General features: G+C 42.7%; 1 protein-coding gene across 2 annotated transcripts in view; it reads right to left on the bottom strand.

The window, feature by feature from the left end:
* LOC134404152 (solute carrier organic anion transporter family member 1C1-like) overlaps positions 1-25523 on the bottom strand; it is a 44924-nt gene that overhangs the window by 5723 nt on the left and 13678 nt on the right. For both annotated transcript variants that reach the window (XM_063134771.1, XM_063134773.1), the window contains exons 3-12: positions 23212-23353; positions 22875-23007; positions 21337-21449; positions 19384-19530; positions 16036-16134; positions 14938-15204; positions 14266-14430; positions 13246-13441; positions 9261-9426; positions 126-301 (exon numbers count right to left, since the gene is read on the bottom strand). In XM_063134771.1, coding sequence (XP_062990841.1) covers positions 126-301; positions 9261-9426; positions 13246-13441; positions 14266-14430; positions 14938-15204; positions 16036-16134; positions 19384-19530; positions 21337-21449; positions 22875-23007; positions 23212-23353 — 1604 coding nt within the window. The remainder of the gene's footprint in view (positions 1-125; positions 302-9260; positions 9427-13245; positions 13442-14265; positions 14431-14937; positions 15205-16035; positions 16135-19383; positions 19531-21336; positions 21450-22874; positions 23008-23211; positions 23354-25523) is intronic.

Genomic DNA, 25523 nt, shown 5'->3' with positions numbered 1-25523 from the left:
GGACATATGTGTGTTTTGAAACTCCGGGCAAAAACAGCAATTGAAATACAGGAGCTTAACGAATCTGGGTTTGCCCCAAACTTTATGGATAAGAACTGAAAAAAGTTAAAATAAAATGTGCTCACCTGAACATAAGCATGTACAATGGTGTTGCTCCCAAGCATAAAATAAATGCCATTATGGCTATCAAAGCTAAAAAATAAGGATATGTTTGAGTACAATCATCTCTTGGACATTGACCCAAAACTGCAGAAAAATTTCTAGGTACTGATACTCCCACACAACTGCAGTTGTGAAAAACCTGGAAGATAGAAGAAGATATGAATGATTGGGGGCGGCTTTCTTGCATTTTCACGTAGCTAGATGCCCATTTGCAAACAAACAGTATTGTTTAATGACCGCTAGGAAACTCTCATGATTGCCAAAAGAATCTCTGTGTTTAAAAGTGTCAACTTCTATTTTGGATACTCCCACAGAGTCCTAACAACGGGAACTGGAAGTGCCTTTTCCAGGGAATGGTACAAAAATTGTATGCTTTTCCTTCTGTCCTCCATGAGTCTTTGTGATGCCAGGTATTGGCAACATTGGGCACCTGCCAAGGTCCACAATCCAATAGGAGCCAACTAGGAAACAGTTCCTAATATTTGTGTTTTCTAAAGGAAGTGGGAAACCGCCAGCAGAAGAAAGTATGAGATTCTGGAATCAGGAATGAGATCCCGAGATGGGGGGTGCACTTCTATGTTAATTTTGATTATGTATTTAGATAAGATATTATGTATTCAACGTTTCCATGTTATGTAGTATGTTGTTGTTGTTTTCTTTATGAGAGGATGTAATGTGTATGTTTAAGTATTGTAGAAAAATAAAATTATTAAAAAAAAAAAAAAAGGAGCCAACTAGGGATGTGCTCCGCTTCTAATCGGACCGGCGAATTTAGGTTTTAAAAAAATCTTATCATCTAAACTATCTGGGCTGGAAATGGTGAAGAACGGTGAAGAATGTGTAGGAAGCTTTGAGCTGCAGAAGGGGATTTAAAGAATAAAGCATTTTGCTGTGTAACGAACAAGTATTCAGAGGCAAAGTAAGGGGGGCAAGCGGAGGAAAGTTCCTCTAAGAACTTCAAATAGCAGTTCCATAAGAAATCTCCCAGACGGAGTGCTTATCTCAAAGGGAATTTTAATGGTAGAAGCCAGCGTCGGGAGAGACTGATTGATAGCCACCCCTTCTTTAGCAAGCAGTAAATATTGTTAAACACGGCAATAAACCCCTCTGAGCTCGCTGACTGTCTGAGTCAAAAGCGAAACTAACTAACACCAGCCATATTTGTGGGACTATATGCCACCCAAGAAGCAGCCTTCGGTGAAACCGAAGTGGGTCTCGCACGCTTCAAACAACACGATCAAGAGATTACAAAGAGTAGCCGCATTAGAGCCAGAAGGGGAGGACAATCAAAAAGACAAACAAGAAGAACCCACAAAAGCAACAAAAGAGCTTAAGATGGCTGCCAAAGTTGGCTCAGAGCCAGCAGGGCAGGAAGTGATGATGGAACAAATCTCATTTCTGTTAAAGGGACTCAAAGATGAGATATTTATGAAAATTGAAACGGAAGTTGGCAAAACAAATAAGAGGGTGGATGATTTGTCTGCAGAAATGGCTATAAGAGACAAGCAATTAGGCTTTTTGAAGACAGAGGTGGACCAGATGAAAAATCAAGTTAAAGAAATTAAAAAGACCCAGAATGAGCAAGAGGTGAAATTTAATGATCATGATAAGAGGCTGATCTCCTTGGAGGACAATTCGAGAAGAGCAAACCTGCGCGTTCGTAATATGGGGGAAAAGAAAGGGGAGGACCTCAGGAAGAACATCCTAAGCTGGTTCAAAGAATTAGTCCCAACCCTGCAACTAAGTGAAGAAGATGTGGAGCGTGTTCACAGGGTTGGTGGCTTCAGAAGCGGCTCAACTCCCAGAGATGTTTTGGTGAAATTTTCAAACTATTACAAGAAAGAGCAACTGATGAGGGAGTTAAGAGCATTGGGAGAGCTGAAGTTCCAAGGAGCAACAGTGCAGGTCTTTAACGATCTGTGCCAACAAACTTTGGAATGGAGACGCAGTGTCAAGTCTATAACGGGGGAATTGAAGAAGAGGAAAATCCCCTATGCTTGGGGATATCCGATTTTTCTGCGTTTCTCGTATAAGGAGGAAAATCATAAGGTTTTCCCCTTTCAGCAAGGCATGGAGCTTCTTGAGAGCTTAGGTTTGGGTCCACAAGGAGAAGCTGGTGGTGACGCAAAGAGTGATGATGAAGAAGAAAGAGGTGCAGCAGGGGGAGGGGTGTAAAGTGGATAATATAGTGATGATAAGAAGCATAATCATATTAGATCCTGCTGGCTCTGGGTTCCTGGCTGCCTTCCCCCCCCCAGGGTTAAATTAATGGCCGGAGTGTTAGACTCCCGGGGATATAATGGGGGGAAAAGATTTGAGAGGGAAAGGGGAAGTGGGGTGGGAGGGAAGGGTATGTTTGGGTTGTTGTATTGTTATGTATGTAAGTTAGGTTTTCAACATGTACGGGATCGAAAAGAAGATCAAAAAACTGGATATGTATAAGAAGATAAGAATCTCAACGCTCAATGTTAAAGGTCTGGGGGCAGTCGTGAAAAGGAGAAGGATTGAGCAATTATTAAATAGGGATGGTTCTGACATAATTTTTCTGCAAGAAACTCATCAACCTAACGAAAAAACCAATGCTATTCGCTTGAGATAGCCTGTTTATTATGAAGTGTCATTGGGGACGTCAAAAAAAATGGAGTGGCCATTTTGATTTCAAAAAGAAGTGGGTTTATGTTGGAGAATATTAAAAAAGATGAGAATGGGAGATATCTCATGATTAAGGGTCAAATGGAAGGGAAAACGTATACTTTGATCAATATGTATGCACCAAATAATAAACAAAAAGAATTTTATGAAGAGGTATTAAGAGAGATAGAAGAATTCAAGGAGGGGTATGTCATTTTGGCTGGAGACTTTAATATGGTTATGGACAATGGAGTAGATAGGTCAAATCCCTCTGAGGTAGAAAAGAGAAACAACATCACTATTTTAAATAAATTAATTAAAGAAAAGGATTTTGTTGACTGTTGGAGAGTTCTTAGAGGGGCAGACCCAGGATTTACGTTTTATTCTCCAGTTCATCATACATATTCTAGGATTGATCATATTTTTGTATCTAGAGATTTTGTAACTAAGACATGTAGAATGGAACTAGGGGTAATCAAGGTAACGGATCATGCATTGGTAAGTTTAGAGTTTGCAGTTAGTAAGGATTACAAAGAAGCATTAAGGTGGAGATTGAATACTAAGATATTTAAGTACGATAAAGTAATTGAGAAAATGCAGAAGGAATTGTCAGAAACATGGGAAATAAACGAAATGGGGGGAATAAGAACTGCAGTGGTCTGGGATACCATGAAGGCTGTATTTAGGGGGAATTGTATTAGGGAAACGTGTAATCTAAAAAGACAACAGGAGGCAAGGCAAGTTACTTTAGAGAAAGAGATAATAAATTTGGAAAAAGAATATTGGCAAACGAAGAATAAATATAAATTAATAGAACTACAGGCAAAAAAAAGGGAATTAGAAAATATTAATTTAGAAGAGGTCCAGAGGAATTTAATTTATATGAAAAGGGAATACTTTCAAAATAGTAACAGGAACTCGAAGATGCTTGCCAAGCTCACACAAAAGGAAAAGGCTAAAAATGGGATAGGGCCAGTAAAAAATAAGCAGGGTAATTATTGTCACATGATGAAGGATAAACTAAAAAAATTTCAGGAATTTTTTGAAGATTTATATAAGGAAAGAGATACCCAAACGAAGAGGATGGAAGAGTATGTGGGTAAACTTTTGAAGAAAGGATTAGAAAAAGAGCATAAGGAAATAATGGACAATAATATACTGCAAAGTGAAATAGAGGAGGTCATAGACCAGCTTAAAGCAGGGAAATCACCGGGGGTAGATGGTCTAGGACCAGAGTTTTATAAAAAAATTAAAACATTAATAGTACCAAAATTGTTGAAATTATATAATGCAATAATGGAAGGGGAGAAGATTCCAGAGTCATGGGAGCATTCCATAATAATTTTAATTCCGAAACCGGATAAGGACTTGACTCTCCCTGATTCATATAGACCAATTTCGTTAATAAATCAAGATGCTAAAAAAATTTCAACTATTTTGGCTAAAAGGTTAAATAAATTTATAGCTAATTATGTAGGGGAAGACCAATGTGGTTTCATAGCAGGTAGACAGATGCACACATTAATAGGTAGAGTTCTGAATGTAATACAGGGGATAAAAAAGTCAAAGAATAAGGCGGGTATTTTAGCGTTAGATATTTTTAAGGCTTTTGATTGTGTGAGTTGGCAAACTTTAAAGTTGGTTTTAAATAAAATGGGATTTGGTATTAAATTTAGAGCAATAATAGAGCAGTTATATTCTAAAAACACAGCCGTAGTGGTAGTAAACGACGGAATAACGGATAAGATACGACTAGCCAGAGGGACGAGACAAGGATGCCCACTCTCGCCAGTCCTGTTTGTATTGGTGATGGAATTGTTGGCAAACGCAATAAGAGAAGATGGGGAGATAGAGGGGATAGGTAGCAGTAATAAAATAAAGTTGAATATGTTTGCAGATGACACATTGATGACTATTAGGGATCCTATAAAATGGGAAAGAATTAAACAACAGTTGAAAGAATTTGAAGAAGTTACGGGGTTAAGAATAAATTGGGCAAAATCGGAATTGAGGTTATTTAATTATACCAAAAAGGAAGAAAAGGAATGGGAAGGGAAGGCTTCAGTTTTGAAAAGTAAAGAAAGAATTAAATATTTGGGTATTAAGATTACTAAAAATTTAGAAGATTTGGAAAGTGAGAATTTAAGTGGACTGAAAAAAGAGATAGTAGAAAAGTTAAAGAAGTATAAGAAACTGAATCTTTCTTGGTTTGGAAGAATAGCTTTAATAAAGATGAAAATTTTACCTAGGATCATTTTTTTCTTTAGGATGTTACCAATAAGAATTTCAGATTTAGAGTTAAAAAGTTGGCAGAATCTTATAAATAACTACTGTAATGCTGAGAAGAAATCAAGGATTAATAAAAGTAAATGGTATTTAAGCCAAAAGAAGGGTGGATTGGGTCTCCCAAACCTTGAGTACTATTATATAGCAAACAGGTTAAGACATATTGTTGAAGCAATTTTAGGGGTAGGGGACTTAGAATGGATGGAGGAAAATACATTAGGTAATATTGAGTTAAAATTGCAGAATGTATTTTTTAAGGAGAAAGGGAAGGGTAAATGGCTTAATGATTTAGATAATCACTTTTTGAAGTTCCATTGGGAACTTTGGAATAAATATAAAAAGGAACTGCTTTCAAGTAATTCCTCCTTAACACCGGTGATAATGCTAAAGAAATTTCCTGAAAACTTAAAGAATAGATTAAGCAAAGTTTTAAAAGAAAAAAACAAATTGAAATTAAGAGAATGGTTAAGGGGGATGAATACAAGAGAGAGGTTGGAAGAAGTTTTAAAAGATTTGAAATTAACGTGGTTAAACTATGGGCAATTGGAACAATGGACTAAAAATTGGGTAAGAGAAAATGGAGAGTGTGGAGAGAGGACGAAATTTGAGGAATTAATTGGAAAAAAAAGAAATTGATAAGGGACAAAATATAGGGACAAAAGGGTTAATGAGTCAACTATATAATATATTAGCTGAGAAAGGAGTGTTGGATAGTGTCGGGAAAATGGTTTGGGAGACTGATTTGAAGATACAAATAGGACAGCAGAGATGGGAAGGACTATGGAGACAGAGAGTGTTGAGAAATATGTCAGTAAGAATAAAGGAGAATTACTATAAACTTGTATGGAGGTGGTATTTAACTCCGGTTAGATTAAATAAGTTTAATAATCAGCTTTCAGCAGATTGTTGGAGGGGTTGTGGTGAAAAAGGAACGTATTTACATATGTGGTGGGATTGTAAACACGTGCAAAAGTTGTGGAAGATGGTGTTCTTTGAGATTGAGCAGATTGTGGGATTTAAAGTAGAGGTTACACCAAGGATTGCATTACTCTCACTGCAAGAAGAACTTAAATGTAACAAAGAAACGAAAGAACTGATAACGAACCTGCTGACGGCTGCGAGGCTGATTGTAGCTAGGAACTGGAAGATCCAAAGAGACTATTGTATTGAAGAATGGTATAAAGAAGTGTGGGACATTGCTATAAATGATAAATTGACATGTAATATTAAAATGAAAAGAGGTATAGTAAAAACGAATGATTTTGAGGGTATATGGAAAAAGTTCCTAGAGTTTGTGTTCTCTAAAGGAAGTGGGAAACCACCAACAGATGAAACTATGAGTTTTTGGAAACAAGAATGAGATCCCGAGGTGGGGGGAGCACTGTTACGTTTAGTACAAATATGTTTAATAGGTTAAATTTGAATATTCGATATTAAGGCAATTTTATGTTTATGTATCAAGTGATTTTTATTTGCTGTTTTTGTTGTTGTTGTATATTGTTTAATAATAAAAAATTAAAAAAATTTTTAAAAAGAAGCGGAGCGGGGGGCTTCGCCTGCCCTTAAGGTGGAGGCGAAGAGGATTGGGGGGCCGGCGGAGCGTGGCGAAGAGGATCGAGGTGAAGGCGGATCCTTCGCCGCAATCCGGAGCTCCGCCGGAAAGGTAAGTGGGGTTTACCGGGCCCTGCTGCTGTTGCTGTCGCCCATGCAGCGACGGCGGCAGGGCCCGGTAACCCCCCCTCCTCTCTCTTACCTGACTCCGTCCGCGGTCTGTCAGCTTCTTCAATTGAGCCCGTGGTTCAACCAGGAAGTCTGGGCCGCTTGCGGCCCAGACTTCCTGGTTGAACCACGGGCTCAATTGAAGAAGCCGACGGACCGCGGACGGACGCAGGTAAGGCCCCCCTCCCCCTTGGTCCCTTACCAGGCTCTGCCGCCGTCGCCGTCGGCTTGTACCTTGGCGTGCATGTGTATCCTTGGATAAGCTATCATGGTGGCGAGTTTGAGGTTTCTAAAGTGCAAATTGACGGAGCTATCGAAAAGGGTGTGAATGGGGTGCCCGATTTTCATAAATTCCCCAAAAATCAGGGGATGATGGGACTGCCTTGAGTCTGGGTGTGCGTGTGTATACGTCCATGAGGTGTCAAGGTGCCAAACTTGAGGTTTCTAACTTTATCAGAAAAAAAGTTGTATACTTTTTTAGCTTAATGCAAGCCTGGTGTGGGGGGGAAACGGAGCTCCGATCTGGATCCGGAGCTCCGCAGCGGAGCAGAGCGGACATAGGTGGAGCGGGGGTGGGGCGGAGTGGCCCAATCCGCAAATCGCAGATCTGGAAGAGAAGCGGAGCGGGGGTCCGTGCACACCCCTAGAGCCAACTTACAATCCCTGTCCCCTTCTTGACCTTCTTGCTCCACAACCTTGCTATTGCTGCCCGTTCACCTGGCATCTACAATCAAGCAGTTGGGGGGGGGAGCAAAGAGAAGGAGCAGTAACCACAACACGTCTTGTCTTCTTCTTCTAGATGATAGTGCCAACTGGACCCACAGGGAGAGGCAAGTTAACATGCAGAAACAGCAGAGGCAAGGAGGAAGAAGAGGTGAGTGTAGACAGGGAGGGGGCTTCACTGTGATCCAGGCAAAGTACAAAGTGTTGGTTATTACCTTTAAAGCCTTACATGGTTTGGGTCCAGGCTACCTACGGGATCGCCTTCTCCTGTACAATCCGCCCCACACACTCAGGTCCTCTGGGAAGAATGTACTTCAACTAGCAAAAACTAGATTAACAACTGTTACCCAGAGGACTTTTTCTTCTGCTGCCCCCAGGTTGTGGAATGGCCTGCCAGAGGAGATTCATCAACTTGACAGTCTTTTAGAGTTTAAAAAAGCAATGAAGAAAGACTGATCTAATCTGGCAGGCCTATCCAGTGAAATTTTAGAATATTTTAAGGATGTTTTAAAGATGTTTTAATCATGTGTGGTATGTTTTTAATCACTTTTTAACGTGTATTTTATATCATGTTTTATACTGTTTGTTTTATTCTTTGAGTGGTTTTCGTTTTTGTGAACCGCCCAGAGAGCTTCAGCTATTGGGCGGTATAAAAATGCAATTAATAATAATAATATAATCTTGCCCAAGTCACCTCGAAGCCCCTCTCCCCAGAACTGACACTGGTACTGTTCTGAGCTATAGCTGAAGAATGAAAGAAAGAAAAATAAAAGGGGTAAAGGGATCAGCATCTGTGCATGCTGGGGAACACGAGTAGGAAGCTTCAATTGTATTCATGTCTTGGCAATTTCAATGGTGCCAACATGTTATTGCTTATTTGGGAATATTTATTCCCAGAAACATATCTCAAATGATCAAGCTCAATTTGAATAAGTTGATTAATGAGATGTCACAGGATTTAGAGAGATGGGCATCTTTAAAGTTGAGTAGGATAAGGTAAATACACTCAAGATAAATACTTTAGCTTGGATTGTTTATGTTATAAGTGGGATTCCTATGCAAATATTTTCAAAAACTCAGTGCTTTTTTTCATATATTTTTTGTGGGGGAGGGGGTTACTTCCTACCATGGATATCCTTGAAAATGATGCAAGTTCCAATTAAAGAAGGTAGGTTTGGTTTTCCTGATCTTGCTTTACATCATCAGATCTGTTTGTTGACCTGTGCTAAATGTTGGTCTTTTCCACATAGATCAGATTTTTCACTTTGATCAGTTTTAGAATCTTCTTGTATGGATCCTCTCTCTAAATGGATGGCATTAGGTTCTTGTTGCATTAAAATAGATAGGGTTCAGCGTGGGAGAGCCTCCAGTGTGGAAGAGCCCAGGACCTCCCTAGGTAGTTGGTTCCATTGCCATACTGCTCTAACAGTCAAGAAGTTTTTCCTGATGCCCAGCTGGAATCTGGCTTCCTGTAACTTGAGCCCATTATTCTGTGTCCTGCACTCTGGGATGATCAAGAAGAGATCCTGGAACTCTTCTGTGGGACAACCTTTCAGGTATTTGAAGAGTGCTATCCTGTCTCCCCTCAACCTTCTCTTCTCCAGGCTTAACATGCCCAGTTCACAGGGCAGTTTAAAAGCAGAAAATTGAGTAAATTCACATTAAATTGTGAACTAGATGAATTTCTACCCCATCCTTAGTTTGAGTATATTAAAAAGCAGAGCCCTGTCTGCATTTACCATATCCTTCCCATGTCCCACCGAAGCTGTGCAGCCAGCTAAGCAGGCGCTCATGTAGGTGATTCCGTCACTTCCACAAACAGGATCCCAATAGGTTTCTTCACAGCTGCAATGAGCATTGCAGGCAGACACTGCATTTTCTTGAAAGTATGATGGTTCTTTTATGCTAGAGAGAACAGAGATGGGGCCGTCAGGATTCAAAGGAAAGAACTCCTCTTGCGAAAATATATTCCGTAAGTACAGTAAGAGTAAACTCAGGCTAGTGGCTAATCTACACCTGCAGCCCTTTTGCAATGGAAGAAGCATGCTCCCCAAGGTTCCCCGCTTCTGCAATCACCCCTCATGGGGCACACACGAGATCTGGACCACAACAAGAAGAGTGCCATTGCAAGAGCACATGTGCCCTGTTATGGCGGTTCCACCTGTGGATCGGTAGAAGTGAGCAGGGCTAGGCACATAGGTAAGGGGCACAGGAATGTTTTTAATGTCTCCTGAGGGATGCACACCAGCGCAGATACACAGCAACACATGGGGAGATAGGAACTCTGACAAATATGCGCTCCTGCGCAGAGATGTTTTTTTAAAAAAACACTCGGTGGATAAAACATGCCGAAACCCATGCACACGCCCCTGACAGCTGATTGGCTGTTCACTGAGCCCAGAACTGACGGCAAACAGCAATGACCTCACAAAGGGGGGCACACCACAAACATTCTTCGCAATGGATGCGAGAGAGCCAGAAAAACCATGATAAAAGCAGTCAGAGATATTCTGGGAAAACTGAGAGGTGGAGATGAGATCACTGTGGGAGCAGGTGAACGTCGTGTGGGCCATTAGTGATGACTATAATACAATAGAAAGAGCAAGGGGACAGGAGCAGGCAGAAGAAACATCATGGCCTGCTCCTGTTGGACTCTTCCCCCACCCCCACAGGGCAAACTGTCATCTTGGCCCTGTGGGGAAGAAGAAAGAACAAGGGGACAGGAGCAGGCAGAAGAAACATCGGGGCCTGCTCCTGTTGGACTCTTCCCCCACCCCCACAGGGCAAACTGTCATCTTGGCCCTGTGGAGAAGAAGAAAGAGCCAGGGGACAGGAGCAGGCAGAAGAAACATCATGGCCTGCTCCTGTTGGACTCTTCCCCCACCCCCACAGGGCAAACTGTCATCTTGGCCCTGTGGAGAAGAAGAAAGAGCAAAGGAACAGGAGCAGGCAGAAGAAACATCGGGGCCGGCTCCTGTTGGACTCTTCCCCCACCCCCACAGGGCAAACTGTCATCTTCGCCCTGTGGGGAAGAAGAAAGAACAAGAGGACAGGAGCAGGCAGAAGAAACATCAGGGCCTGCTCCTGTTGGACTCTTCCCCCACCCCCACAGGGCAAACTGTCATCCTGGCCCTGTGGGGAAGAAGAAAGAACAAGAGGACAGGAGCAGGCAGAAGAAACATCGGGGCCTGCTCCTGTTGGACTCTTCCCCCACCCCCACAGGGCAAACTGTCATCTTGGCCCTGTGGGGAAGAAGAAAGAACAAGAGGACAGGAGCAGGCAGAAGAAACATCGGGGCCTGCTCCTGCTGGACTCTTCCCCCATCCCCACAGGGCAAACTGTCATCTTGGCCCTGTGGAGAAGAAGAAAGAGCAAGGGGACAGGAGCAGACAGAAGAAACATCATGGCCTGCTCCTGTTGTACACTTCCCCCACCCCCACAGGGCAAACTGTCATCTTGGCCCTGTGGAGAAGAAGAAAGAGCAAAGGAACAGGAGCAGGCAGAAGAAACATCGGGGCCGGCTCCTGTTGGACTCTTCACCCACCCCCACAGGGCAAACTGTCATCTTGGCCCTGTGAGGAAGAAGAAAGAACAAGAGGACAGGAGCAGGCAGAAGAAACATCATGGCCTGCTCCTGTTGGACTCTTCCCCCACCCCCACAGGGCAAACTGTCATCTTGGCCCTGTGGGGAAGAAGAAAGAGCAAGGGGACAGGAGCAGGCAGAAGAAACACCATGGCCTGCTCCTGTTGGACTCTTCCCCCACCCCCACAGGGCAAACTGTCATCTTTGCCCTGTGGGGAAGAAGAAAGAGCAAGGGGACAGGAGCAGGCAGAAGAAACATCGGGGCCTGCTCCTGTTGGACTCTTCCCCCACCCCCACAGGGCAAACTGTCATCTTGGCCCTGTGGAGAAGAAGAAAGAGCCAGGGGACAGGAGCAGGCAGAAGAAACATCATGGCCTGCTCCTGTTGGACTCTTCCCCCACCCCCACAGGGCAAACTGTCATCTTGGCCCTGTCGAGAAGAAGAAAGAGCAAGGGGACAGGAGCAGGCAGAAGAAACATCGGGGCCTGCTCCTGTTGGACTCTTCCCCCACCCCCACAGGGCAAACTGTCATCTTGGCCCTGTGGGGAAGAAGAAAGAACAAGAGGACAGGAGCAGGCAGAAGAAAAATCGGGGCCTGCTCCTGTTGGACTCTTCCCCCACCCCCACAGGGCAAACTGTCATCCTGGCCCTGTGGGGAAGAAGAAAGAACAAGAGGACAGGAGCAGGCAGAAGAAACATCGGGGCCTGCTCCTGCTGGACTCTTCCCCCACCCCCATAGGGCAAACTGTCATCTTGGCCCTGTGGGGAAGAAGAAAGAACAAGAGGACAGGAGCAGGCAGAAGAAACATCGGGGCCTGCTCCTGCTGGACTCTTCCCCCATCCCCACAGGGCAAACTGTCATCTTGGCCCTATGGAGAAGAAGAAAGAGCAAGGGGACAGGAGCAGACAGAAGAAAGATCATGGCCTGCTCCTGTTGTACACTTCCCCCACCCCCACAGGACAAACTGTCATCTTGGCCCTGTGGGGAAGAAGAAAGAGCAAGGGGACAGGAGCAGACAGAAGAAAGATCATGGCCTGCTCCGGTTGTACACTTCCCCCACCCCCACAGGGCAAACTGTCATCTTGGCCCTGTGGGGAAGAAGAAAGAGCAAGGGGACAGGAGCAGGCAGAAGAAACATCATGGCCTGCTCCTGTTGGACTCTTCCCCCATCCCCACAGGGCAAACTGTCATCTTGGCCCTGTGGGGAAGAAGAAAGAGCAAGGGGACAGGAGCAGGCAGAAGAAACATCATGGCCTGCTCCTGTTGTACACTTCCCCCACCCCCACAGGGCAAACTGTCATCTTGGCCCTGTGGAGAAGAAGAAAGAGCCAGGGGACAGGAGCAGGCAGAAGAAACATCATGGCCTGCTCCTGTTGGACTCTTCCCCCCACCCCCACAGGGCAAACTGTCATCTTGGCCCTGTAGGGAAGAAGAAAGAACAAGGGGACAGGAGCAGGCAGAAGAAACATCATGGCCTGCTCCTGTTGGACTCTTCCCCCATCCCCACAAGGCAAACTGTCATCTTGGCCCTGTGGGGAAGAAGAAAGAACAAGGGGACAGGAGCAGGCAGAAGAAACATCATGGACTGCTCCTGTTGGACTCTGCCTCTGTCTCTGTCTCTGTCTCTGTCTCTGTCTCTCTCTCTCTCTCTCTGTCTCTCTCTCTCCTCCCCCTCCCTCCCTCCTGAACTCCTGTTCCTTGTGTGTCATGTCTTTATTAGAATGTAAGCCTGAGGGCAGGGACTGTCTTTTTTGCTAAGTGTAAGCCGCTCTGAGAGCCTTTTTTGTCTGAGGAGCGGGGTATAAATATGATAAATAAATAAATGAATAATAAATAAATAAATAAATACAATCCTGCAAGAAACGGCTGGTGTAGATCTACACTACTGCATTATAGATCTACACTACTGTATTATAGCAGTATTGTAGTATTGTTTCCATTTGATTGTTCTGTTCATGGGATTTGATAGACATGGACACCCAAGGAAGAAATCCTTTGATTAGATAGGTTTGACTGTATTGGGATGACTATCCTTACTTTGTTGGGGGAACAACACTTCTGAATACAGTTAACGCATTTATAAAATGTGGAATCCAACCCCCCCTCCCCCCAGGTCCACAAAATGAACAAGACAACAAACCCAGAGTAGTTGACAGTCAAGCCAGCCACTTGAAGCACCTCACAGTTGGTCATAAAGTAAAGCAGGTTTAACAGGAAGGATGCCAGAAAGACGATGCACCCAAACTTTGCCATGGCCACTGTGTTCAACTTGAACTTCTTGATGAGATAACCTCCCAGGAACATCCCCACAATGGCGATGGGTAAAAAGATAATGCCTGCAAAGGAAAGGGTGCATTCACAATACACAACACAATTGTTTTCATAGCAGACAACAGACCAGGCATGGGGAACCTTTTTCCTTTCTGTCTGTCTGGGTAACCAGAGCCAAAAATTCTCTCTGGGCCTGTACAGACAACATGCTAAACCATGGTTAGGCCACTAACACTTTTGCAGCAAATGGTTAGTGGGTGTGTTTAAACCGTGGTTATGTAGCCATCATGGTTGGGAATGATTCACATGACATGCTAAATCATGATTCACATGATGCACTAAGCCATAAGGTTTAGCACAAAATGCTTAACTACTGTGGTTTAGCGTGTCGTCTGAAAAGTCTCTCTCTCTCTCTCTCTCTCTCTCCCTCCCTCCCTCCCTCCCTCTGTCTATTTCTGATGCCCCCTTGCCTCGCTCTGGGGCTGTATGGGAATTTTGTTTTTGCTCACAAAACAAGTGTGTGCACCCCATTCGAAGCTCCAAAAGCAAGCACAACTGTGAGCACGTGTCCACCAAAACTCTTTGTGAATTGTCAAACCCATGCTCCCAATTCCCAATTCAATTTGCACAAATTTCCTGATTGACACAGATTTCCTCAGTAGATTGAATCAGCCCCAATTTCATCTATGGAGGACCTTTGTACAAATTAGGAAATCTGTGCATTTTGGTGGATTTCTTAAAATCGACGATCCCATTTGATCATCCCGGGATCATCCCTGTGCATCCAAATGACACACAGGGGATCCCGGGAGCAGGCAGGGATGATCTCTCCATTTTCCTGGGATAACTTTTAGGTGTGGAAAGGGCCGAAGAGAAGTGCTTCACATACCAATAAGAAAAGTGGCTCTTGAAATAGATACGTTGAACTGCTGTTCCATAAACTTTGGCTCAAACATCTGAGAGCCAGCGAGCGCACTGAACTGTAGGGTACTGAAGAACAAATAGACCAGGAAGATAGAGTTTCCAAGTAGCTTCTTCAACACAGGAAAGAACTCTGGAATGGGGAAAAATGTACCTTTCATTGTCTCAAATAAAAACATAAGCAGGTACATTAGAAGAAGCTGGGAGGTTTCATTCTTCCTCTTGTGGTTTTACAATTAAGTATTGATTCCACCTAGACCAGAAACTTTATTTATTTATTACATTAATATCCCACCTTCCTTTCCTCCAAGGAACCCAAGGTGGCGTACATAGTCCTCCTCCTCTCCATTTTATCATCACAACAACCACCCTGTGAGGTAGGTTGGGCTGAAAGTCTGTGCCTGGCCCAAAGTCACCCAGTGAGCTTCCATGGCAGAGTGGGGCCGAGAACTGGGATCTCCCAATTCCCAGTCCAACACTCTAGCCACTGAACCACACTAGCTCTCTAATTTATATTGTCATCATTTGATTTTGTTGTTGTTGCTGTTGTTGACTTTTGTACATTACAGAAACCAAATTAAGAATCAGAGAGAAAGAGAGAGAGAGAGGCAAATTGATGCAAAATGGATTCGGCACTCACCTTTTGCAGCCTCCAAAACCTTCAGCTGTGGAGGTGGTGGTGGAGGTGGTGGTGGCTTCGGAGGTTCTACTTTACTAGGGCTATCTTTGGTGATTGTATAGACTTCACTTGATTTATTAATGCTCTTTCCTTTACCTTGTTTTGGCAAAGAGTAAGGCAGGAACCAGAAAGGTAAGGAGGCTATGAAGTTGATGACTCCACAGATGAGTACCCCAAGCCACCAGGCTCCAACCCAGCGCATATCCTTGGAATTGATTGTCAACGTCTCTGGGGAGAAGAACCAAGGTTGCACATAGTCTCTTAAAGCATTTTTCCAAGCACTTTGCTGTTCCTTACACACCTCATCAGTATGGCCCTAGTTCATCCTTATCCCTACCTGCTGCCCACATCCAGATGTGCTCTGCTGTCTGTGGGATTATGACAGTTTGCAGTCTAACACATCAGAAGGGCACCAGATTATGTAAGGCTGAACTAGTTGATAAAACTTTCGGTGTGAATCTGAAAGATCTGAATTGCAGTCCCACCTCAGGCATGGAAACCACTAGGTGGATTATTTCACATGCCGCTGTCCCAACACCTGATTTACCTAGCTGTAAAATGGAAGTTATAATGAGAGTTGTACTCCAAAAGCACAGTCTGGCACTTTGAGGAATCCAGCAGTTCTTCCTGGATGCCTATTGGAGACCATGTGACTTTGACCTCTTCATTAGGCATTCAGGAAGAACTCCTGGGCTACTGAAAGTACTGGTTTTTTTGTTTGTTTGTTGTTTAAATAAAAAATAGAAAGAAAACCCCTCAAAACTGCCTACACTTAAAAGCATATTTGGAAACCCTGTCCTCCTCCCCAAGGAGAAAATTCTCTGAAATTCTCACCTACCCCAACCTCTTTTGCCAGAGTTTTAATTCCCCCCCCCCACCTCCCATGAAATGTTGGAAATGGAATAATTGATTTTTTTGACACAGCACTACAGCGTGAATTTTTCAACTATCCCTGTATGGGAAATATGAAGGAATTTTAGCAGTTAGTACAGAAAGAGCAGGACAGACAAAGATGATGTAGAAAAAACACTGGAAATTATTATAGGCATTGTTCCTTACCAACATCTACCACTGCGATGTCAACCCACAGATTAGCACAGAAGGATCCAAGCATGTAGCCAAAAGTTGGTCCAAAGAGCCCAAATGTCCTTACCGTTCCTATAAAAGATGCCCAGACATTTCATTGATAACACATGCAGAACAAGAAGACATCACAGAAGATGGGAGGAGCATCTTTGGTCATTGTACTCTCTACCTAACAGTTAGGCAACCTGGTGTCTTCCAGATGTTTGGAGCTACATCTCCCATAAGCTAATACTAACCAGGGCTGATGGGAATAAAAGTCCAAAACATCTAGGGGCACCAGGTTTCCTGCCTGGGATTTACTGGGAGGGGGGGATTTTCAAAGATCCAGGTGATCTAGTAGGCATCTTGGTGAAGAACACAATGAGAAGCACCACTGCTGCATCTCCCCTCTTTGCCAGCATAGAGGCAAGCTGTGCTCCCAGCCTCGCCAGAGACTTACAGCACAATCCTGTACAAGTCTACTTAGAAATACAATCTATAGAGGTTGATGGGATATTCTCCCAGGTAAGTGTGCCTAGGATTGCAGCCTACAATGTTTGGGGGCATGTCTACACTAGTTGTTATCCCAGAGATCATCCAGAGATCATCCCTGTGCATCCACATGACACACAGGGGATCCCAGGAGCAAGGCGGGATGATCCCTCCATTTCCCCGGGATAAATGGGTTGGCTTTTAGCTTGATTCTTCCCATGGTCTTGGGATCGTCCCGAGTCCATGGGAGGTGTGGGTGTCCATCCTGGCTTTCTCCTGCCTCCTCGCGAGTAAACGAGAGGAGGCAGGAACTGGGCATGGAGCTCTTCAGGCGTTCTGTGCCCATCAGAGTGGGATAGGGTGTTGTTGTTGTTTTATAACTTACTTTTTCATTGGAGCGCACATGCACTCATCTGTCCGTAAAAAAAAAATGGCGGGCGTGACATCCCTCCTTCCTCCCGGGATGTCGCGCGTGCGTTTGGGCAAAGGGGAAGATCTTGCAATCAGAATATCATGAGATCCTCCTGTGGTGTTACACCCCACAAGTCAATTCCAAATGTATGTCTGCGGTTTGTAAATCTGTGGTTTTTAGAATGTTGGCCTGAGTGGGCGGAGTTAGAATGTCTTGGGAGGGGGGAGGAGTGATATATAAGGGAATGACTGGGGGGATTGAGAGATCTTGTTCTTTTCAGGAAATTCTTTTCAGGGAAACTTTTCAGGGAGACTTGTTAGGTACTCTTAGAGTCTGTAGTGCTCTCTGTATTTATGGTACTTAAGTTCTGGGAAATTTGAGAGTCAGTGTAGTGAGTGGTGTCTTTAGAGTGTGGTGTGCACGTAGTGGAAGCATATTAATCAATACTGATAATAAAGAAAGTTCAAGAGTGATTGTGTGAGAAAAAGGAAAGCGCGAATGTGAATGAGTGACCGGATTGTATGAAAGGTTTCAAAAAGGTTTTTAAATGTTGTTATTTGAAACAAAGCTTATGAACTTTTAAAAATAAATTTTGATTGTTTCGTTTTTAAACTACCACAAAAGTCCCACGTGTCTGTTTGGCATTTATCATCTTAAGTTTACACATATAACACCCACTCTGACAATCATTCACCTAAGCCGATATAACTCACAGCGCATTATTATATATATTAAAACCCTTCTCCATTTTAAACCCCTTTCTCCACATAGTTTGGAGGAAGGTGGGCTTTATCCCTTGCCTCAGGCGTATCAAGCGGTGGTGCTTGGCTTGAGCAGGGAGTAGCCTCGGCCGGGTCTGGTGTTCAGAGCCTGTGTCGCCCCATAAGAAGTGGTGGCGGACATGAGGTCTGGTGTTCAGAGCCTGTGTCGTGGCACCTCCCCCTCCTGGTCTAGACATGCCCTGGGAAATACCAGGGTGAGAGCTGAGAAAACAGAGTGCATCTCTTTAGAGTTATACAGCTCTTATTGAGTTTTGCTTATATGGCTTAGAGCAGTTGTCGATAGCACTTCCCAGTCTACTGTTGTGTTATGCGTAATAGACTGTGTAATGGGCTGCTGCTTTGTTATATTGTTCTTTTTCCTGTGATGTTATAATTACTTATTATTTTATATTATTTTATATTGTATACTACCTGTATTTTATTTATTTTTTGTTATATTTCTATCCCACCATTATCGCCAAGAAGCCCAAGGCAGTGTGCATGTTTTCCCCTCCTCTCCATTTTATCCTCACAACAACCGTGTGAGGTAGTTTAGGTTGAGAGTCAGTGACCAGCCCAAAGTCACCTACTGAGCTTCATGGCAAATGGGGATTTGAATCCGAGTCTCTCCAGCCATAGGACAGCACTCTAACCACTATAGCACTCCGGCTCTTTTAGTTTGAACCGTTGAGAGATTTTATAATATTATGCAGTACAGAAGTATAATAAGTAGATGAATGAATGTTAGGGTTCTCCGGGAGAAAAAATGGCAGCCACCAATGGAGGGGGAGGCCACTATTTCCCCCCCCCCAAAGAGTCCTCCCTCAGAACAATACTATGTCATGTCATAGCATTATTTCATGGGCATTCTGGAGAACACAAAATGGCGGCTGGCAGCTGCTAGACATTGTGAATAGTTCACGATTCTGCTACTACTATACCCTGATGATTCCCTCCAATCTCTTCCCCCAGAAAACCATCCCCTCAAAAGTTGACAAAATGTCCCCTCCTACATTTCCAACACCTGAGAATAGGGGTGAGGAAGTCTTGGAGGCAGGGTTTCATCTCAATAGTAATTTGCTGACTGCTTTTATCTTTTGAAGATGTCCTGGTGTGGTGTGGGGTGTGTGTGTGTGTGTGTGTTTATGGAATTCTTTTCGGTGACCATATGGAAAGGAGGACAGGGCTCTTGTATCTTTTAACAGTTGAATAGAAGAAGGAATTTCAGCAGGTGTCATTTCTATGCATGCAGCAGCTGGTGAAATTCCCTCTTCATCACAACAGTTAAAGCTGCAGGAGCCCTGCCCTCTTTTCTATCTGGTCACTCTACTGTATCTCCTACATCATTAACTGTCATGATGAAGAGGGAATTTCACCAGCTGCTGCATGCATAGAAATGACACCTGCTGAAATTCCTTCTTCTATTCAACTGTTAAAAGATACAGGAGCCCTGTCCTCCTTTCCATATGGTCACCCTAAATACTGAGACATCATCCTTGATATTGAGAAGTAGGACTAAAAAAAGAAGAAGTTTGAACAAACAAGTAAACCATCTCTCTGTTGTAACAGTGAAGAGCTGATAGTTAATGGCAGACCAGAAGACTACTCTCTTCCCAGTTCTAATGTTCAAACACTGACCAGATGGATGGATGGATGGACTCACTTCGTTTATTTTACCTATGTAAAAGGCGGAGTTTTCTTCAGTGGCAAAATCATCAATGTAAGACAAGCCCAGTGGCATGAGGGGTGCTTCCCCAATTCCACGTAGGAAGTTCCCAGCTACCACAAAGAGCCACAGGTAAGAACTGCTCGTTCTTTTACAACCTGCAGGTAAATAAGAGCTTCAGCTATTGGGCGGTATAGAAATGTAATAAATAAATAAATAAATAAACAGCTTGGTGAACAGGACTTCTGATGTTAACCTCCCCCCCCCCCCACTGTGGGGCTCATAGTTGCTTCAGGGGTTGGGGAGGGGGACAAATGGCACAGAGTAAAAGGTTAAAGCAGCCCAGCCCCACCCACCGGCCCCACTGCTCCAATCAAATTTGGAACACTCAGTTTCGCTTCTGTTTTTAAACAGCACTTTCGGCTAATTTTTTTAGAGCAGGGATTATTATTATTATTATTATTATTATTATTATTATTATTATATCATCCCACCTTTTCCCCAATACTGGGATTCAATAAAGATATACAAAAGTTAAAAATATAATTAAACATGCTGCAATATTAAAATAGTTAAAAACATTTAAAATACAAATAATAACTTACAAATGCATAAACAATGCATAAGCAGAGGTCCAGACTATTCCCCAAAGGCCTGCTAGAACAAAAAAGTTTTTGCTGGCCTCAGTAAGCATAACAAGGAAGGAGGCACTCTAGCTTCCCTGGGAAGGGAATTCCAGAGCCCTGGGGCAGCCACCGAGAAGGCCCTCTCCCACATTCCCACGAGGTGTGCCTGTGCTGTGGCAGGACTGAGAATGCAGTATTACATATGAAAGTGAAAGAAAATACTGTTCCACTTGTGTAATTGCACTATTTTGCTCTATTCCGGTTCGGGAGGCGAAAAAAGTAATAACTTTTAAACGCCTCCTAAAAACATATGTTTTTAAACAAGCCTTCCCTGGCCTGTAATTTATTCTGGTTTTATGTGATTTTAAAGTTTTAATCTGGATTTTATGGGTTTAGTTGTAAACTGCCCAGAGAACTTAGGCTGTTAGGCAGGATAAATATGTAATAAATAAATAAATAAATAAATAAATAAATAAATAAATACCACATTGGCACCTAAAGGTTAGATAGTGGAAACGCATGAAACTAAACACCCTTCATGTGCTATAGAGATCTCTATTCTGTGACAAAACTCAAAGTAGATATAGTAGATTAATAGCTTCATGTTGAAAACAGAGGAGGGCCAGGATCTCTTCTCGATCCTCCCAGAGTGCAGGGCATAGAATAATGGGCTCAAGTTAAAGGAAGCCAGATTCCAGAAAAACTTCCTGACTGTTAGAGCAGTATGACAATGGAATCAGTTGCCTGGTGAGGTTGTGGCCTCTCCCACACTAGAGGCCTTCAAGAGGCAGCTGGACAACCATCTGTCAGGGATGCTTTAGGGTGGAATTCCTGCATTGAGCAGGGGCTTGGATTCGCTGGCCTTGTAGGCCCCTTCCAGCTCTGCTATTCTATGATTCTATGATTCTATGAAAAGCTCCAAAAAGGGGGACATTTGGGGACAACACTGGATAGGGAGATAAATATGTCACCGAGTCCAGTAGCTTTAAGCCTGCTCTTACTTGCATAGACCCATCTTGATGTCTTTGGTCACACAAGAATAAAATAGAATTGAGTGGGATAGGCTGTTGTTGTTGTTTTATAACTTACTTTTTCATTGGAGTGCACACGCATTCATCTGTCCGTAAAAAATAAATGGCGGGCATGACATCCCTCCTTCCTCCCGGGATGTCGCACGTGCATTTGGGCAAAGGGGAAGATCTTGCAATCAGAATATCATGAGATCCTCCCCCTCCTGGTCTAGATATGCCCTGGGAAATACCAGGGCGAGAGCTGAGGAAACAGAGTGCATCTCTTTCAAGTTATACAGCCTGGCCACCGTGTCAATGTTTTGCTTACCAAGAGACGTTGCATTTCCAGAACTTTCCAAGTGAGGAGGGGAGGCAGAAGAGCAGGCTGACACACTTGCAGAAGAATTGGCCATAGAAACGGCAATGCTTTTGTAATCATAACTTTAAAAACAACAACAAAGGATGTGTGTTTGACATGGGGAAGTTTTAAAAAATATTTATTATTCATTGATTACTAATTTAAATATTATTAAACTATTAATAACTAATAATATTAACTTTAATAATACCAATGTTGCTAAAATTAATCAATTTGTTATTACTAATCTAATAGCAATAATAATAACAACAACAACAACAACAATGTTTTTTGAATTCTAACAGGACGGGGTAATAATGGTGAAAAAATGGTGACATTTCCTAAGTGCTCAAATCACACACTTACTTAATCATTCATTCATTCACACATTCATTCATTGATATATTTCTTATATATTTATATCAAGCTTTTCTGCATTCTTATATTTCTTGTATTTATATCATGCTTCTCCACTAAGGAGCTCAAAGCAGCATACATGGTCCATTCTCCCCCATGTAAGGAAGGCTGGGCTGAGTATTAATGAGTAGTTGCTGGGGAACATGGGTGGGGGAGTGTTGTTGCACCAAGTCTTGCTTGTGGGACCCTGGTCAACAGCTGGTCGGCCACTGTGTGAACAGAGTGCTGGGCTAGATGGACCCTTGGTCTGATCCAGCAGGGCTCTTCTTCTTATGTTCTTAATGAGAATAGTCCAAGATTATACCCTGTGAGCTTTTTTTCTTTTTTTCTTTTTTAATGACACAGTGAAATTCTGAACTTCGGTCAATGGAGGCTGGTGGCTTCAATTGCAGTGGGGCTGTAAATCCACTCTGTGCTTCAATCAGTACTCTATCCAAAGTGCTGATCCTAATCCCCAAAATGGGTTCAGCACTTTGGATAGTGGATTCACAGCTCAACTGAAATCCGAGACTCCACTGACTTCAGTCTCCCCAGTCCTAGTCCAACTTTCTATCCATTCATGACATGTCACATTTATTATCTGTTGTTTAGCCACCTATTAGGTCCTTCTTTTGCTATCACATTTATTATCTCAGCAATCCACATAGGGCCCTTGTAAATTAGGCCAATCTTATTATGTGCATATTGCAGATTAGGCGAGAGGTCCAAAAAATGGTGGTTTTCCTAAAACCATCCAGTGAATTCAAGGCTGAAATGTTGTCCCTGGATCACCTCTCTATATTCTTGTATATACATGAATAGCTGCCATTCACTCTTATGGAGAAAAATATAGTGTTGCATTTGTGATCTGTGTGTGTGTGTGTGTGGGTGGGTGGGTGTATGAGTGTTCCAGGAGCTGCAGATATCTGGTTACACCTAGGTTTCAGGGACCAAGAAAGGATGGCTGCCCCCACCACCCATTTTTGAACAATTAAAGCATGGCAGTTTCTCAGATCTGTCTGTAGCCTTAAGAAAAACACACGGGTTCCTTGTCGGTCAGAGGGCCAAAGTAAAAGTGGAAGTTCATTTGCCATAACTGTGGTTATACTCACCGCCCCATGATGAAGTGAGACAGCACTGATACGAATGATCCAAAGGACATGACGAGGCACCCCACAGCAATTACCTTTGGACGATGAACTTTTGCTCCAAGGTAACTCACCAGCACCATCACTAATAGGTTTCCTGCATCGCAAGAAGAGATGTGAGCAATCCTGGAGAAAGGCTTTCAGAACTTTTCCGTTCTAAAACTCTAGTACACTCTGTTGCCACCTAGCGTATTTTGTAGATAGGCAGGGTATAAATTGAATACATCATCATCATCATCATCATCATCATCATCATCATCATCATCCGTTCCATCCAGTTTGCCCCGGGAAATGGGCATACCTATCTCAAAGCTTCCTTCGGTCAGGCCAACCACGGAGGATGAGAGTTCAAATCTCCTCTCGATCTGCGTAATGCTACTCTTCATGTAGCTTCCTGAAAGCCCTCTGGCGAAAAAGGCAAATGCCAGGGCTGCAAGAAATATCTAGGATGAAAACAAACAGAGGGAAATAGCCAATTGGCAAAAGAGCCACTGTCATTAACAGATTGATAGAAATGTCTCTGAATCATGTCTCTGAATCTGAATTTACTGTTTTACTCTGTACAGCACCATGTACATTGATGGTGCTATATAAATAAATAAATAAATAAATAAATAATAATAATAATAATAATAACCAAAATGCAGGCGATGCGATGCTCATGGTGCAGCACTCCCAAAACAAATGCCCCAATAGCAGCACATCCTTTGTATAAACGTTTGTAGATTATGATTATGATTATTAAATAGAATTGTAATTTTTTTAAAATATTAAAATATTTCTGCTGTCATGCATTAGAAAGGCCTTGACTAAGTTAATTATTATTGTTGGGTTGGAGCCACACTTGGTCTTATTTAGAGTAGACCCATTGAAATCAAGGTCCCATTCATTTCAGTGGTTCTTTGTTTGGGTCTATGACTATTTTTGGATCCAGACAATTGTTATTAATATTTATTGTTAATATTCATCATCATCATCATCATCACTTTTATTAATTATTAATTATTATCATTTAGAAAATGTATACCCCACCATTAAAATGCATTTGACAGCAATTCACAACAATGGCAAGCAAAAACAGTACCAATGAAGGAAACAAAACAGCTGAATAAATATGGAAAGAGCCTCAGCAGGTAAGAACATTAAAAATGGAGGGTGTTTCTCCTAAAAATCACCTGCCTACCCTACCAAGACAAACGCTTGCTAAAACAAAAAAAGTTTTTAATCTGTTGGCGAAATAATGGTAAGAAAGAGGCCTAAGAAATTTCATGGCCCTGATCACGAAGAACTCCTCTTTCTCAACAGAGGTAATTGTGCCTGAGACAGAGGCAGTATTTGGAAAAGGCCATATGGATCTTAAGGACTAGGTGGGGTGGTACAGGAAGAGATGGTCCCCAAGGTATCCTGGACCCAAGTCATTCACAGCTTGAAAAGTAATCACCGAAATATTGTTTTCTGCCCAGAAACAAATACACAATATTTATGTCCCTATCCCACCCATGTTCCATCTACATTGCACAAAAGGTAGAAACATTCAGAAATGGTGTGTCAATATAATTTATTTATTTATTTATTTATTGTGGCACCCCAGTTGTGGAGTGAGCTCCCCAGAGAGGTCCGCCTGGCGCCTACACTGTACTCTTTTCGTCGCCAACTGATGACCTTTTTATTCTCTCAGTATTTTAACACTTAATTTTAACTTAAATTTAAATTTTACTGTTCTAATTCTGTATTTTAATCTTATATCAATTTTTGCTGTGTGGTTTTATCCTGGTTGTGCTTTTCATACTGTATTTTGTATTTGTGCTTTTAACCTGTTGATTGTTTTATTATGGTTTTAATTTTTGTGAACCGCCCAGAGCGCTTCGGCTATTGGGCGGTATAAAAATGTAATAAATAAATAAATAAATTATACATGTATATCCCACCCTATATCACAAGGATCTCAGGGCAGTGTACAGACAAAATCATACATATAAAATAGAACAATATATATACAATTCTAAAACAAATTAAACCATTAATATGTTAAAACCAATATGAAATTTTAAAACGAGTACAAGCCAATTAAAACAAGACAGTGTGCAGGCTGGTGGATTTAGCCATCAAAGGCTTTGTTAAAAAGCCATGTCTTAACCATGTCTGGCCAGTGAGACCACATCACGCCAGTCCTTCTACAACTTCATTGACTGCCAGTCCAGGTCCGGGCCCAATTCAAAGTGCTGGTACTAATGTCGAGGAAATGTGTGAATGGGCTGTTTTGTCTGTGCCCACCCTGTTTTGATGTAAGCCCTTTCTATTAGAAATTAAGTTCTATAGCAAATTGACCCAGGCCATAGCTAGACCTAAGGTTTATCCCTGGATCGTCCAGGGGTCAAACCTGTTCACCTAGGTGACACACAGGGGATCCAGTGCTCAGGCAGGGGCAAACCCTGGATGATCCCAGGATAAACCTTAGGTCTAGCTGTGGCCCCAAACTGTAGCTGAAAATATATTAAGCAATACTTGCTCAACCAACAACAACTGTTGACATATTAGTCAGAGTGTGAACCTCCCAGTGAGGACAGGAAGAGTAGTAACCCACAAAGGAACAGATGTTCCAGGATTGCAATA

Source organism: Elgaria multicarinata, chromosome 9 (genome assembly GCF_023053635.1).
Source record: "Elgaria multicarinata webbii isolate HBS135686 ecotype San Diego chromosome 9, rElgMul1.1.pri, whole genome shotgun sequence".
In the NCBI taxonomy this organism is placed as follows: domain Eukaryota; kingdom Metazoa; phylum Chordata; class Lepidosauria; order Squamata; family Anguidae; genus Elgaria; species Elgaria multicarinata.
The sequence above is the reverse complement of the archived record's forward strand: the minus strand, read 5'-3'. Positions and strand labels throughout refer to the sequence as shown.